At 39.0% G+C, this 16,716-nt stretch overlaps 1 protein-coding gene and 1 long non-coding RNA gene across 2 annotated transcripts in view; one reads left to right on the top strand and one right to left on the bottom strand.

Annotated features, from left to right (window-relative positions):
• The window catches only part of LOC145717689 (uncharacterized), a 147,444-nt gene that overhangs the window by 128,534 nt on the left and 2,194 nt on the right, over positions 1–16,716 (bottom strand). The gene's annotated exons all lie outside the window — the stretch shown is intronic.
• LOC102734433 (uncharacterized) overlaps positions 11,210–16,716 on the top strand; it is an 8,717-nt gene continuing 3,210 nt past the window's right edge. The window contains exon 1 of the mRNA XM_081807667.1: positions 11,210–16,702. Within this exon, the coding sequence (XP_081663793.1) occupies positions 12,463–14,037 (1,575 nt within the window). The 5' untranslated portion in view covers positions 11,210–12,462 and the 3' untranslated portion in view covers positions 14,038–16,702. The remainder of the gene's footprint in view (positions 16,703–16,716) is intronic.

Genomic DNA, 16,716 nt, shown 5'->3' with positions numbered 1-16,716 from the left:
AGCTAATTAGCAACCTTAACTCCACCTACTACCTTGATTCCCCCTTGCCTTATACTGTGAAATATTCACAGGTCCTGGAGATTAGAATGTGGACATCTTTGGGGGGCCATTATTCTGCCTCCTTCAGAACACCCTCTGGCATCCAATTATTTGTCCATACTACATGAAAAATACATTCGCTCTCTCTTAGCACCACCAAATGTCTCAACCTATTACAGAACCAACTCAAAGTCTAAAATTCCATCTAAATCTTCTTGGCTCAAAAGCTCTAAATCAAGTATTGGGTGAGGCTCTGGGTATGATTTGTCCTGAGGCACAGTTCTCCTCTGTGAGGCTGTGAAACTCTAGAAACAATTCATATGGGCCTAAAATACCCAATTGCATCTTTTACTTTAAATGCCTTTTGCCATGTAACGTAATATATTTACAGGTTCTGGGGATTAGGACATGAACATCTTTGGGAGGCAATTCTTTTTTTTTTTTTTTTAAAGATTTTTTTTTTTTTTAAGATTTTATTTATTTATTTGACAGAGACAGCGAGAGCAGGAACACAAGCAGGGGGAGTGGGAGAGGGAGAAGCAGGCTTCCCACTGAGCAGGGAGCCTGATGTGGGACTCGATCCCAGGACTCTGGGATCATAACCTGAGCCGAAGGCAGACGCTTAACGACTGAGCCACCCAGGTGCCCTGGGAGGCAATTCTGTCTACCACAAAAACACTAGATTTCGGAGAATTCATACTACAGTAAATTCCTACCTAGCCTTTAAATAAATGTAGAGAAGCGTGTTCACAGAGTAGTAATTATCTTTGATAATTATGGTCCAAATACAGTAACTTTTTTTTCTACAATCAGGGAATCTTACACCTGTGTCATTAGATGTGACCAGCATGGAATACTTTTGAAATATGTAAATCAAATGTGAACACTGGCAAAGAACTCATAAATGCCCTAAAGGAACATGAGCTTTATGTGCTGCAAATGCTGCCAAATGTATTTGTATCTATTCTGAAATTGTATAAATGAACATATCCTATTGAGTATAGAATGCATATTCCATAATGCACCTAAGTAACAGAATTCTTCACAGCCAATTCCAACAACCTTTTTTCTTTAACAGTAAATGTTTAATGTATATACTCTCATTAAATAACCAAAAAAACCCAGACAAAATATATGAATGGCCTGTTTTCAGACATTGGGTAATAGGGAGATGAGCACAGCTAACTCGAGAGAAAGGAAACAAATGAAGGGAGCCTTATGACTACCTCCAGCTTACAGCCTGGAGAGAGTTTCCATTCTGTAGCATAGGGAGAGGGAATCCAATCAAATCCTGGCAGTCTCTCCAAACTGAGGCAGAGTTTAGGGTTTGGAGAATTCAAGGTGGCTCAAATTTATGGGGCAGGTTACAGGAGAGGAGAGAGCTGCACCCAGAATGAGCACATTCCTCCACATGATTTGAAGTGATCAGCACATATATGTGAAGAAGCTCCCTGGGCTGGAGAAAGAACCACTGGAAAGGAACAGGCAGAACCATCCTTGGAATTTGCACAGGTTGGGAATAATTTGTTTCCACCAGTTGGAATGGAAACCCCTCCCAACATTTGGAAAATCAAAGTGGATCTTCAGAAAAATAGTGCTTCAGTGGGGGGGGAGGGGTTGTCGCTCAAATTGACTCTAGAGTAACAGCTACTCTGAACCTTCCTGACAAAGCATAAATGTGAATTTGGTAGATTAACTCATAAGTTTTAGTAGTTTTCTGTAGGCTTTCTTGGGTTTTCTTTATACACAATCCTGTTGTCTGCAAATAGGAACAGTATTCTTTTCTGATCTTTAAGCCTATTATTTTTCTTGTCTTATTGCACTGTGAGGTTCTCTGGTATGATGGGTGGACAGTTTGTCTCATTCTCAGTCCTAAGGGAAAAGTGCATTTTGCACATGGAATGGTGAAATTTGGTGCCTCAAAGCTATTATAAAACCAAACTGTTCCCAAGTAGTTTAACTGCTTCCCAAGAAGTTTAACTTTAAGCCCAGTAGTATTTAAAGAATAGAAAGCCATCCATCAACCAAGAAAACCAACAGTGTCAAAATCACAATGTCTGGCATCTAGTCAAAACCTACCCAGGTATGCAAAAGCAAAACAGGAAATTAGGATCTATAAACATGAAGAAAAGTCAATAGAGACCCAAAATTGACATGGGTGACAGAATTAACCGAAAATGATGTTAAAAACAGCTATTATAAATATTCTGTGTACTTAAGGTTGTATCAAATGGATTATAAAAATTACTGTGGGGTTTCTCTCCACGTGAGCAAAGGGGTAGATGAGGCCAGTCTAGTCACTAGAGCCCCCACCCCCAGGTTGTTCAGCCTCCCAGGAAGAGGTCAGAAGGAGGTAAATTCCATCAGTGAGGACCAGGTCCCATGAGGAGGAGACCCAAGCCCAGCTGAAGTTGGGGAGTGTAGTTTGGTCTCTGTCTAATCCCTCTTTGGTTTTTCTGGGAACTGAGGTATCTGTGCTGAGCCACAGATTTCTGGGAGGTGCAGTTCGGGATACATTGTCTTCCTAGTTAGTGGCTAGTGCTTCTTGGCCATTTGGCTGCCACAGGGGTTCTGGAACATGCCTTTGTCAGTTTTTCTTCACATGAGAATTCTGCCTGGATTCAAGTGGCTATTGAAGAGGGTGCCTGTCAGACCCTATCAGAGATGTCTGGGACTTCTATATACAGCATGTGAGGGAACTGGCTTTCCACGGGTCAATTCCAACCTCATCCTGTGACTCAGCCTGGACAGAGTCAGATCTTGGCAGGTCTGTCCTGCTGTATGGCTGGGGCAGGAGATGGCTCTACAGAGCTCCTTTGTTGTGTGGGAGGCATTTGTCCTCATTCCTCCTGCTCTAGGAGGCTAGATGGACACAGGGTCCTTGGGAGGGGAATTTGATTGTGGGTCCTACTGAACCTTACTTTGCCCCTTATCCCATCCCTTCCCCTCCCGGTCTCCAGGAAAAACTTTGGGTGTTCGTGTGTTCTATGGGGTGTCTTGTCCTGGCCTCCTCTTTTTGTCATCACGAACAGAGAACTTCTAGAACAATGTCTGCCATGCAGTGCCTTGAAGACTAAGCAGGCAACTTTGAAATAATATTGTTATGAATGGGAAGATGATTTCAGCAGAAAGAAATTCGATTTACATACTTTAGAACCTACAACACAATCTCTACAGATTTACAGATTCCACCTACTTCATCTTGCTTTCCAGTCTAGAATTTGGGTCTCTAGATTTTAGAACCTGCCAGACCTCAGAGAAGAAGTCTAGAATCAGCTACCCCACAACAAGTTGCCTAGTGCTGGTTCTGTATAGGGGAGCAGTTACTCCAGGTTTGGCTTTCTCTGTATTTGTATCTGTGTATTAGGGGTGAAGGTAGAAGACTAGAAATTCCTAGTTGGTGTGTGGACTGATTAATCTGCTCTCTGAGGACTCCATTTTCTAACCCCAGCTTTGTGATTTTAAGAATTCATCCTTCGTGGGGCACCTGGGTGGCTCAGTCAGTTGAGAATCCAACTCTTGATTTTGGCTCAGATCATGATCTCAGGGTCATGGGACTGAGTCCTGTATCGGGCTCCACACTGAGCGTTGAGTCTGCTTGGGATTCTCTCCCTCTGTCTCTCCCATTGCCCCCCACCCCCTGCACTCACATGCTCTCTCTAAAAAAAAAAAAAAAAAAAAAATTCATCCTTCATGAAAAGAAGGGTGTTGAGTAATTGTCAAATCTCTAAAAGCTAGCCTGTCATTGAAATGTCTCCTTTATTCTTTTTTTTTTAAAGATTTTATTTATTTATTTATTAGAGAACGAGCGAGAGAGAAACAGCATGAGAGGAGGGAGGGTCAGAGGGAGAAGCAGGCTCCCCGCCGAGCCGGGAGCCCGATGCGGGACTCGATCTCAGGACTCCGGGATCATGACCTGAGCTGAAGGCAGTCGCTCAACCGACTGAGCCACCCAGGCGCCCCTCCTTTATTCTTAATCAGAGCTCTATTGTCAGATGTTCAGGACCAGAAAAGACAGTAGACTAAAAATGCTGGCAATTTCCTAAGAACAGAAGAAAATGACCAAGACCCTGGTGGGTTTTTTTCTGTGTTTTGCCCTTCATTGTCATGGATTTGCAGAGGCTTATAAAAATAATTAACAAATGGAAACATACAAACATTCCTAAATTCAGAATTGAAGGAAAAATAAGCCATAAAATCAACATTAGGACAAAGGTAGAATAATGAAATGTAGACCACTGAGTTTGCTTAAAGGAATACAGGTAAACAGGTATGTAAGAATGTATGATGTATTTAAATTGAATTACAAATACTTTCTAATGTTTCTAGTATCGATAATGTGTTAGTTTCCTCTTGGTGTCAAAAACAAATTCTCACAAACTTTTAGCAACTTAAAACAATGCAAATTTATTATCTCACGTTCTTTAAGTCAGAAGCCAGGATTGGCTTGGCTAATTTCTCTGCCCTGGATTTCATTAAGACTGAAATAAAAGTGGGCCCACAGAGTTTTATTAGAAGGCTCTGGGAAGAAACTGCTTCCAAGATTATTCAGGTTTTGGTAGAATCCATTCCCTTGTGACCATATGACTGAGCCCCCTGTTTCCTCACTGGCTATCAGCTGCAGGTTGATCTTTGTTCCTAGAGGCTGCTTATATTCTTTCTGGTGCTTTACATATGGTCCTTTTCCAGCAATCAGTTGAGTTCCTCTTAGGCTTCCAGTTTCTCCAGCTTCCTTCCTGAAACATCTTCCTCTTCTGCTTCTAGCTGCTTATGTGATGACATTGTACCCTGATTATCCAGGTTCATCTCCCTGTGTACAGTCAACTGAGTAGTAGCCTTAATTACATCTCCAAACACAGTACCTAAATTCATTTGATTGGACAACTAAGGAGCAGGAATCTTGAAGGAACATCTTTAGAATTCTACCTAAAGAAATAATAGATGAGAAACACTGAAAGTTATATGATATGTATTATTCCTAAGGAGAAATCAGACCAGCTCCTTAGAGGAAATAATTATTTCCTGGAGCTTATGTCTTGAAATCAGATAATTAACTTCTCCAACTTTGTTCTTCTATTTCACTGTTGTTTTGGCTTTTCTACATCCTTTGCTTATCCATATAAATGTGAAGATTAGCTTGTTTACTTGTTTTAAAAATGACTTTGGTAATTTTGGTAGAGATTATATTAAATCTACCTTAGTAAAAAAAGATTAGTGGGGAGCCTCGCCATCCATGAACATGGTACAGCTTTTCTTTTGTTTGGGCATTCTTTGTTTCAGTAATGTTTTGTGCTTTTCATCATAGCAGTCTTGTACATCTTTGATTTACTCTTGGGTATAAGGATTTTTTTGTCTTAATTTTATTTTTCAATTGTTTGCTAGTACAGAAATACAGCTGATTTTTTAATATTTTGATCTTTTGTCTTGTGAATTTGGTAGATTCACTCATAAGTTTTAGTAGTTTTCTGTAGGCTTTCTTGGGTTTTCTTTATACGCAGTCCTGTTGTCTGCAAATAGCAACAGTATTCTTTTCTGATCTTTAAGCCTATTATTCTTCTTGTCTTACTGCACTGTGAGGTTCTCTAGTATGATGGGTGGACAGTTTGTCTCATTCTCAGTCCTAAGGGAAAAGTGCATTTTGCACATGGAATGGTGAATTTTGGTGCCTCAAGGGCAGACTGTGCTGGGTTAAGTAGTATTTCTTGTTTTATTATTATTGATTTTATTGTTATTTTAGTGGTTACTATAGAGCTCACAGTGTGACATCTTTCATTCATCGCGGTTGACCTAGGATTGATATCATGACATTTTACACTGTTCATTTCACACACCTTACCTTGCCTACTTCACACTTGTAATTCACACATTCTATTTCACACTTCCAAAAATTTAATAACCTAATGGCAGTATAATTCCTTTTAAGTCCATTCTGTCTTTTGAGCTACCATTGCCCCACCTTTTAGTTTTTTATTGTTACAAACCCACCTTACGTTGTTACTAATTTCATTCTTAGGCAACAGAGGGCCAGATAGTAAATATTTTCAGCTTGGCTGGCCATACAGTCTTTATCAAATCTGTTCAATCATCTGTTCTATAGTGAAAGCATTCATAGATAGGTAAACAAATGGATGTGGTTATGGTCAAATAAAACTTAACTTAGAAAAGTAGGCGGGGGGGCGCCCGGGTGGCTCAGTTGTTAAGCGTCTGCCTTCGGCTCAGGTCATGATCCCAGGGTCCTGGGGTCAAGCCCCGCATCAGGCTCTCTGCTCAGTGGGAAGCCTGCTTCTCCCTCTCCCACACCCCCGCTTGTGTTCCCTCTCTCGCTGTGTCTCTCTCTGTCAAATAAATTCTTAAAAAAAAAAAAAAAAGAAAAGTAGGCAGGGGGCGCCTGGGTGGCTCAGTCGGTTAAGCATCTGCCTTTGGCTCAGGTCATGATCCCAGTGTCCTGGGATCGAGTCATGCATCGGGCTCCCTACTTAGCAGGGAGTCTGCTTCTCCGTCTCCCTCTGCTGCTCCCCCTGCTTGTGTTCTCTCACTCGTTCTCTATCTCTCTCTCAAATAAATAAGTAAAATCTTAAAAAAAAAAAAAAGTAGGTAGGGAGGGATGCCTGGGTGGCTCAGTTGGTTGAGCGTCTGCCTTCTGCTCAAGTCATGATCCCAGGGTGCTGGGATCGAGTCCTGCATCGGGCTCCTTGCTCAGCAGGGAGCCTGCTTCTCCCTCTGCTGCTGTTCCTCCTGCTTGTGCTCTCTTTCTGACAAATAAATAAATAAAATTTAAAAAAAAAAAAAGGAAAGAAAGAAAAGTAGGCAGGGAGCTGGATTTGGCCCATGACCTCTCCTAAACAATTTACCCTTTAAAGAAAATGAGAAGAGTAAGAACCTTACAAATATCCCATTATTTACCATTTCTGGTATTCACTACCTTTCTGTTGATCTGAATTTTCAACTAACATAATTTTCTTTCAGCCTGAAAATATCCTTTAAGATTTCTCTGTGCAGGGCGCCTGGGTGGCTCAGTTGGTTGAGCGACTGCCTTCGGCTCAGGTCATGATCCTAGAGTCCCTGGATCGAGTCCCGCATTGGGCTCCCTGCTCAGCAGGGAGTCTGCTTCTCCCTCTCCCGCTCCCCCCTCTTGTGCTCTCTCTCTCTCTCAAATAAATAAATAAAATCTTTAAAAAAAAAAAAAGATTTCTCTGTGCAGATCTTTCAGCAGTGAATTCTCTCACATTTTGTTTATTTAAAAATGTCCTTGGGGTGCCTGGCTGGCTCAGTCAGAAGAGCATGTGACTTGTGGTCTCAGGGTGGTGAGTTTGAGCCCCATTTTGGGTGTAGAGATTAATAATAAATAAATAAACTTAAAAAAAAAAAAGTAAAAAATAAGATTGTGTTCATTTCAAAAAAATGTGTTTATTTCAAGTGGCTCTGTGTAATGTGTAGCGCATTGGACTTCTAATGACGAAAAATACCTTATTTCACACTAATTTTTATTTTTTATTTTCATTTATTTATTTATTTTAAAAGATTTTATTTATTTGAGAGAGAGAGAGCACAAGCAGAGGGGAGGGGCAAAGGGAGAGGGAGAAGTAGACTCCCTGCTGCTCAGGGAGCCTCATGCTGGGCTCCATCTCAGGTCCCTGAAATCATGACCTGAGCCGCAGGCAGATGCTTAGCCAACTGAGACACCCAGGCGCCCCATCTCTTCTTAATAACATTTCTTTTCTCTAGCTTACTTTATTGTAAGACTACAGTATAGAAAACAAAATTTGTGTCAGTTAACTTTATGTTATCAACAAGGCTTCTGGTCAACAGTAGGCTATTAGTAGTTAAGTATTGGGGGAGTCAAAGGTTATACGTGGATTTTCAACAGCATGGGGGTTGGTGCCCCTAACCTCCACATTGTTCAAGGTTCAACTGCTCAATTTTCTGCTGGTTCATACACATCTGAACATCAGAGATACATCTGAATGGTCATTTTTTAAAAGATTTTATTTTTAAGTAATTTCTACACACAGTGTGGGGCTTGTGCTCACAACCCCAAAATCAAGAGTCACATGCCCTATCGACTGAGCCAGCCAGGTGCCCCTGAATGGTCATTTTAATATTTCATTCTTTCCCCATATTTTGGATGTTATATTTCTCAATATATTAAAAACATATTAATATCCTGGGTTATAATTACTCATGTGCAGTCATTTCAAGTCTGATTCTATGTTCTTTCTGTTGATACATGTTTCCCTGTAACTATATATGGTGGTAAATGCTAACTAGACTTACTGTGGCAGTCATCTCACAAATATATTGCAAATCATTATTTTGCACAACCTGAAACTAATGTTTTATGTCAATTATACGTCAATAAAAATAAATAAAAGGTAGTATTTCGTTGGGAAAAAATATATAAAAGCTCCTTGAGGGCCAATATTTGCTGTGTTTTTATGTTAGCACTTAGTTCTCTATCTTTAAGTAGATGTTAAAAATGTTTTTAAAAATAAATAAAAATTAAAAAAATAAAAATATTTTTCAGAGATTTCTATTTCAGGGATATTTTACCTGTAGGATTTAATGGATATACCTTTCAAAAACTTCTAATTTGTCGGATTAGTTGATAATTAAATGTACAATTGCAAGAGTTTTTTAAATTTTTATTTTATTATTTTTTTTAAAGATTTTATTTATTTATTTGACAGAGAGAGACACAGCGAGAGAGGGAACATAAGCAGGGGGAGTGGGGGAGGGAGAAGCAGGCTTCCCACCGAGCAGGGAGCCCAATGTGGGACTCGATCCCAGGATCCTGGGATCATAACCTGAGCTGAAGGCAGACGCTTAACGACTGAGCCACCCAGGCGCCCCTGCAATAGAGTTTTTAATTGAAATATATTTGACCTATAACATATAAATTTAAGATGTACAACATGTTGATTTGACACATCTATATATTATAATATGGGAAGATAGATTTAATGGCATTTTACTTCTTTCCATAATGAATAATGAAAACTATTACACAAAGACATAGCCTTTGTAAGTTATGGTAAAAACAACCAGAACATATACCTAGAGGTCTTTTTCACATCAGTAATAATCACTACAAATTGAAGAACAGTGTGTTATTATAGGGATTAATGTCATTTGAGAATGTATCTGTGGACTTTACCTGGGAAGAGTGGCAGCTACTAGGTTCTGCTCAGAACAATCTATATCTGAGTATGATGTTGGAGAATTACAGCAACCTGTGACAATAGTTAAAGATGATTGCTGTGTGTCATTCAAAGTGTCACAGACAATAGCCTTTCCTTTTTCAGTTGCCCTAGCTTCCAAAGAGCTTTAAGATACTGGACTTTAGTTTATAGGCAATAGATTCTTAGTCTGTCTTCTGTTTCCATATAGAACTTATGTGCTCTCACCTTCGATAGATATTTGATCTGTCAAGGTGAAACTATGTCAATTCCTGAGACTTTCGTGCTTTTCCTAGATATCCCCCACCAAGTCCAATTATAAGTGTCCAAGTCTTTGTCATTTCCCATGAACAGGCTATCCAGCTACCAAGCCAGATATAATCCTTAATTTCGAGCATGGAGAAGAGTCATGGAGCATAGAAGATGAAATGCAATGTCAGTGCTTTTCAGGTAAGTGAGCAACTGAGAACAAGATGTGAGACTTTGAAAGTAACATAGTTGGCCATGAGGGGATGACCCCTTCCAAATGTGTTTTAACAAGGCTAAAACTTTAAAGGTCGTTACAGATAATTGGTAATTACAGAATCATTAATGTAAATTAAGGTAATTAGAGAAATCATTAATGAGGCTCTCATTTGCCTGGTGTTTCAAGGGAGATGTGCACCTCTTTTTCTCTCTTTGGATTGATTCATGTTCAGTATAATGTTTCCTGTGCAGCTTCCAGACCTCCTCCTCCTCTTCTACTTCCTCACTGGCAGTGCCCCTTCCTATTTTCTCTGCAGCTCTTGTTTTCACCCCTTGTACCTGATCAAGTGATGTAACAATTCTTCTAGTTAACACAGAAGCCTTTTATCCTGGGATCAGGTTTTTGGACTTCTGTGGGCCATCTGAAAATGTATCAAAACAAGCTAAAAGGTGGGAATGTTGACCATAGTGTGGTGTCTAAATATATTACAGCTTGTTGTCTGTTACATGAAGAATTAGAGAAGAATCAGTAAGAGAGCTTAACTATGCTTATCTTTGAGTGAGAAGCCAAGGATGCTTCTTTCTAACCTGCCTCTCCCAGATACTTGTTCAAGACATGTTGGCATCTTTTTTTTGGTCATTGTTTGCACCTGATGGATGGACTTTCTCCATTCTCTGGGCATCTTCAAAAGTCTCCAGAGTCACAGAGCATGAAGCTTCATCCTTGCCTATTTCTATCAGTGTGGTTTCATTCATTTTCATGGCCTTAAGAATACTATTTATACGCTGATGAGCCCCAAATTTCTGTCTCCAGCCCAGACCTTCTTTTATCCACACACATTCGCCTAGATATTTCATTTCTGCACTTGGAGATCTAATAACTACTTCAAACGTCATGTCACTCTTGGTTCCTCTTCTCACTTACACCACAAATCCAGTCCATTAGCGAGTGTAGTCTGTACTTTCTCCATATTATATCTGGGGGTCATCCACTCCTTTCTATAACTATTGTTTCACCCAAGCCCCACATCCATTTGTCTCTTGCCAAAGTTATCATAGTTTTCTTGAGAATGCTCTCACTTCTTTACTCTTGCTTCTCTCTATTCTCCACATAATAGCCAGATTTCTTGTTTTTTTTTTATTATTTATTTTTAAAAAGTAATAGAAGTCAGTTTTTCCATCCTCTCACCCCCAAAATTCATGAAGACTAAAACAAACTTTAGAAACATGCAGATTTATAAAGATATCAGGTTCTGACAATTATCTGGGTATGGAAGATAATTAAACCATCATATGGAAAAACAGTCTTCTGAGTTGGAGAAAAGAGGGAAGATCTAGATTTTTTTTTTTTTATTTGAGAGAGAGAGAATGAGAGACAGAGAGCATGAGAGGGAGGAGGGTCAGAGGGAGAAGCAGACTCCCTGCCAAGCAGGGAGCCCGATGCGGGACTCGATCCCGGAACTCCAGGATCATGACCTGAGCCGAAGGCAGTCGCTTAACCAACTGAGCCACCCAGGCGCCCCGAAAAGAGGGAAGATCTAAAGTATAATCCAAAAAAATGCTGTTTGCCATAGCAGGTCTTTACCAATTTTCCCAAGCACAGTCCACAATCCTAAAAATAATATTTATGTCACAATACTTAAGACCTTGTTAGTGTGATAACTGATATATATACACATAGGATTAACTTCTTAAAGTGAAAATCAGGACATGTCATCTCTCTCCCACTATTACCTTGAATGGCATCCTGTTACTATTAGTATAATATCCAAGTTCCTCCTACATGTGAGCATTTCCTGACTCCTGCCTAAATTTTTGCTTACCTTTTTATGTAAAAATTTTTTGAAGTATAACATACACACACAAAAATATATAGATATAAGGGTACAGCTCAGTTAATTTTTACAGTCAGTATGCTGTGTAACCAGAACTAGATCAATAGTACCAGAGTACTGTGCAGGATGCCATTGTGTGAATATGAAACAAATTATCCCTTCCGCATTCAGGCTGTTATAAGTTATACTCCTACATATCTTTACATAAAGGTTCTTTATATTCTTCTCCCTTTGAAAATGTTATTTCTGAATAGTTTAGACTTAGTGAGAAATCCCAAAATTAAACACAAATTTCTTACGTATTCTTTTTTTTTTTAAAGGTTTTATTCATTTATTTGAGAGAGAGGGAGAATGAGGGGGGTGAGGGGCAGAGGGAGAAACAGACTCCCCGCGGAGCACAGCACCTGACTCAGGGCTCAATCCCAGGATCCTGAGATCATCACCTGAGCCAAAGACAGATACTTAACCGACTGAGCCACCCAGGCACCCCTTACATATTCTTTCTGTGGATTTCCCTAAGTGGTAATATTTTACCACATTTGCGTTATCACAGTCTATCCACCTATTATTCCATTCACACACATACACACATCCTGTTTTTCTGAACTCTTTATCCCTAAATACTTAAGTGTGTATTTCCTAGAAACAAGTTAATTTTTTCAAGTGACCAAAATAAAAAAAAAATCAAAATCAGAATATTGATATCGATACAGAACTATTACCCAATCTACAGAGCTTACTCAAATTTTACTGATTGTCTCATTAATATTTTTTATAGTAAATGGAAAAAAATATGTTTCTGGACCTTTCCTTATTATCTTGCTCATTTTATTGTGGGTACACTGGCTTTCACTCAAAAGTCAGAGCTCACTAATTATGACCCAAATCCTTTAGGTAAGAAACCATATGGATGCAATAAATGTGCAGTGAATGCTTATGAACCACTCATGACCGTGCTTCAGAGAACTCATGCAGGAAAGAAATCCCATGAATGCTGTGATTGTAGGAAAGCCTTTCCCAGTAAGTTAAAGCTAATTACTCATCAACAGACTCACACAGGGGACAGACCATTTGGGTGCAGTCAATGTCAAAAAGGCTTCATTACAAAGTCAGCACTCATCTGTCATCAGAAAACTCATCATAGGGAAGGGAAATCCTATACATGCAGTAAATGTGGGAAAGCTTTTCCTTGGAAGTCAAAACTCACTTTACATCAGAGAACTCATTCAGGAGAGAGACCTTTCAGATGCAGAGTATGTGATAAAGCCTTCATGGTTCAGACACATCTGACGGTACATCAGAGAACTCACACAGGAGAGAAACCATATGAATGCTCGGATTGTGAGAAAGCCTTCTCAAAAAAGGCTCAGCTCATAATCCATCAGCGAATTCACACAGGAGAGAGACCATATGGATGTAGTCAATGTCAAAAAGAATTCATTACAAAGTCAGCACTCATCTATCATCAGAAAACTCGTCATAGAGAAGGGAAATCCTATACATGCAGTAAATGCAGGAAGGCTTTTCCTTGGAAGTCAAAACTCACTTTACATCAGAGAACTCATTCAGGAGAGAGACCTTTCAGATGCAAAGTATGTGATAAAGCCTTCATGGTTCGGACACATCTCACTGTGCATCAGAGAACTCACACAGGAGAGAAACCATATGAATGCTCGGATTGTGAGAAAGCTTTCTCAAAAAAGGCTCAACTCATGATTCATGAGCTAATTCACACAGGAGAGAGACCATATGGATGTAGTCAATGTCAGCAAGCCTTCATCCAGAAGTCAGATCTTACTAATCATAAGAAAACTCAGCATGCAGTTGGGAAATCTCATGGATGCAGTGAATGTGGGAAGGTTTTGTCCTCTCAGTCAACTCTCATTATACATCAGAGAACCCATACAGGTGAGAAGCCCTTCAAATGCAGTGTATGTGATAAAGCTTTCACATCAAAGGCACATCTTATTGTCCATCAGAGAATTCATACAGGAGAGAAACCATATGAATGTTCAGATTGTGAGAAAGCCTTCTCCACTAAGGCACATCTTATGATTCATCAGCAAATTCACACAGGAGAGAGACCATATGGATGCTATGAATGTCAACAGGCTTTCATCCAGAAGTCAGGTCTCACTAACCATTTGCAAAATTGTCATGCGAGAGTGAAATCTCATGGATGCAGTGAATGTGGAAAGGTTTTGTCCTGTAAATCAACTCTCATTATACATCAGAGAACCCATACAGGTGAGAAGCCTTTCAAATGTGGTGTATGTAATAAAGCCTTTACGGCTAAATCCTATCTCACTGTACATCAGAGAATTCATACAGGAGAGAAACCATATGAATGCTGTGATTGTAAGAAAGCATTTGCTACTTTGTCAACTCTCATTGGTCACCGGAGAACTCACACAGGAGAGAGGCCCTATGGATGCAATGAATGTCAAAAAGCCTTCTTTCGGAAGTCAGCTCTTACTAATCATCAGCAAACTCATCATAGAGGAAAATTCTCTATGCAATGACTGTAGAAATGTGAGAAATAGTTTTTGAATAGTCCTATCTGTTCAGAGAACTCATGTAAAATAGAAATGCCATGAATGCTGTGATTATAGTAGACCTTTCTGGAACTTCTATAGGAAATAAACCTTATAGATGCAATGAAAGTTGTAAGCCTTTCCTCTGAAGACTCCTCCCAGTATACCACAGGGATCTCGCCAAAAGAGCAACATTGTAAATGCAGTGATTGTCAAAAATTTCATTTGAAAGTCACAGGCTATGCGTTTAGGAGGCAACACCTGTGAATGCAGTGAAAGTGGGAAATCATTCTTTTCAAATCACATTTGTTATACATTAGGGTATTCATTAAGGGGAGGGACGCTGCCGTTGCAGTAAGTGCAGAAAAGCCAAGAAAAATCACATCTCATTGTACATAAAAATTTCATGAATTTTGTGATAATGATAGCATTCTCCAGAAAGTCAAAACTCTTTGACCATCTTGTACAGGAGAGAGATCCTGCAGATGCTATGAATGTGGTACAGTCTTCCCAATTAATGCATATCTTCCTTACATCAGCAAACTCAAGTAGGAGGAAACCCCTATTTAGTGTAGTAAACGTAGTAAAGCCTTCATCTACATGTCAAAGCCACTAATTATCTGCAAAATCATATAATAGATAAATCCTTTGGCCACAAAACTCATCGCATATCAAGAAAGAAATATCATTAATTGCAGTGATTATCTACAATGCTTTATTTACAATTCAGAGCCTTTTAAAGTAATTTCATATTTTATTGAACAGATTGTTTCATGTTTTCTGAAATGTAAAACAAAAATAGGACTTTAAGAATGTAGAATAGTAAAGGGGGTGAAGTATATTCACACATTTAGTGAGTTGGAAACTAGAAAGATATATAATACTCTGAGTTGGAATCAGAGGGAAAACCTGTTCAGGACTGAAGGGAGGTCCTTGGTTTCTTATTACAAAAATCTCCCATTGACTAAAGGCCATACAAATAAAAATGTCAGTTTATGAAAAAAACTCCGAATTGCATAAAACCCCATTAGGCAAGAGAAATGGCCAGGGTAAAAGGATGTGGGCTGTGGGGGCAGCTAGTCTGCAACAGGGATGTGGAGGGAGGACGCGGCTCACGTCCAGCACCTGTAGGTAGGAGCAGGCTGGGAAGAAGTCCAGAGGCAGAGGTTAGTGCACTCACCCAAAGCCCTTGCTTTCCAGTCAGAGTTTCTAGGATGCTGATGCTTTCCTCAAACAAGGTACAATTCGGAGCTTTTAATTGCTCTCTAATTCACGTAGCAGAGAGATCCTATTCTCAGACAAGGGAACAATTTCTAGGTTCAGTAAAGTTATAAAATCCTTAAGGAATCATATCATATATTATAGAAATATAGTGATTATAGTCACTAAAAATGCTTTCTATGGAGGATTTGATGTCATTAAACATCATAAGCTCTTAAAAAAAATAGAAATTGCTCTACACAGAGCAGTGAATGTGGCAAAAGCATCAGTGATTCATTATGTTTTATTTTTGTATTTCTGGATTTATTTCTTCACATCTGACCATATCTTCAATTGTGATGCATGTTATAGTCAATGGAATGTCCTCATTTAGTTGTTACAGCTTTTCTACATTTGATGGCATTTTAGATCTGGGCAATTAGCTAAACTTGGAAACCATGTATAGAATGAAATTATTTTGTAAGGGCTTAACATAATTGTTTTAGAAAGGATTCCAGAGAATATTCTACCAAAAATATTAGACATTTTCACTGCAAATATGATGCCGTTTGAATATATAAAAAAATAATAAGTTGACTAGTGACAAAGGTTTGTAGGGGTTATATTGTGGACTATACTATATGACATGGACTTTATGTATTTGACTTTATTATTTTTTGGAATTACATGAAGGAACATAATTTTTAGGGTTTAATAAATTCTCAGCATAGACATAGAACATTATGTAATAAAATCTCATGTAAATAGGAATGTTCTATTTCCTTATAAATCAGAATATCTTGTAATATATAATTTAACTCAATAAGAATTCTAAAGAATTAGACTGTAAGTTTGCTCTCCTTATTTTTGCTGTCTTTCGTAGTGTTTCTGCCAAGTGTGATGAACTATTACTACTTGAAACCTCCAGTATTCTAGAGCCTTATTTCTTAGATATGCAAAAGTGATAAAAGATTTACATGGAATATTAAAAAATAAGCAACGTATGAGATGAAGGGGGTTGAAAAGACTTGTGTTCATGTATAGTTATTGCAAGTGCTGTATAATGCAGGAACTTTGGATTTATTATGAAAACATGTCCTTGGGCACTAGAAACATTTTCTCTCTTAGCATTTCCTAAAATGCCCAGTATTTACTAATATTAAGGACAACATCGCAGAAATTGGAATTCTTGAACATAGCTGGAATGGAAAGTGGTTCAGTTGCTGTGGAAAACAATTTGGCAGTTCCTTTAAAAAGTTAGCTATAGAATTACTAAATGACCCCGGAATTCCACTCCCAGCTAAATATTCAACAAAACTGAAAGCAGGTACTTCAGTACTTCTACATGAATGTTCACAGCAGCACTGTTCACAATAACCAAAAGGTGGAAATAATCCAAGTGTCCTGGGGCGCCTGGGTGGCTCAGTTGGTTAAGTGACTGCCTTCGGCTCAGGTCATGATCCCAGG

The sequence above is a fragment of the Leptonychotes weddellii genome, chromosome 16, assembly GCF_054177405.1.
Source record: "Leptonychotes weddellii isolate Sample4059 chromosome 16, ASM5417740v2, whole genome shotgun sequence".
Taxonomy (NCBI): Eukaryota; Metazoa; Chordata; class Mammalia; order Carnivora; family Phocidae; genus Leptonychotes; species Leptonychotes weddellii.
This window is presented reverse-complemented; position numbering and strand designations above follow the sequence as displayed.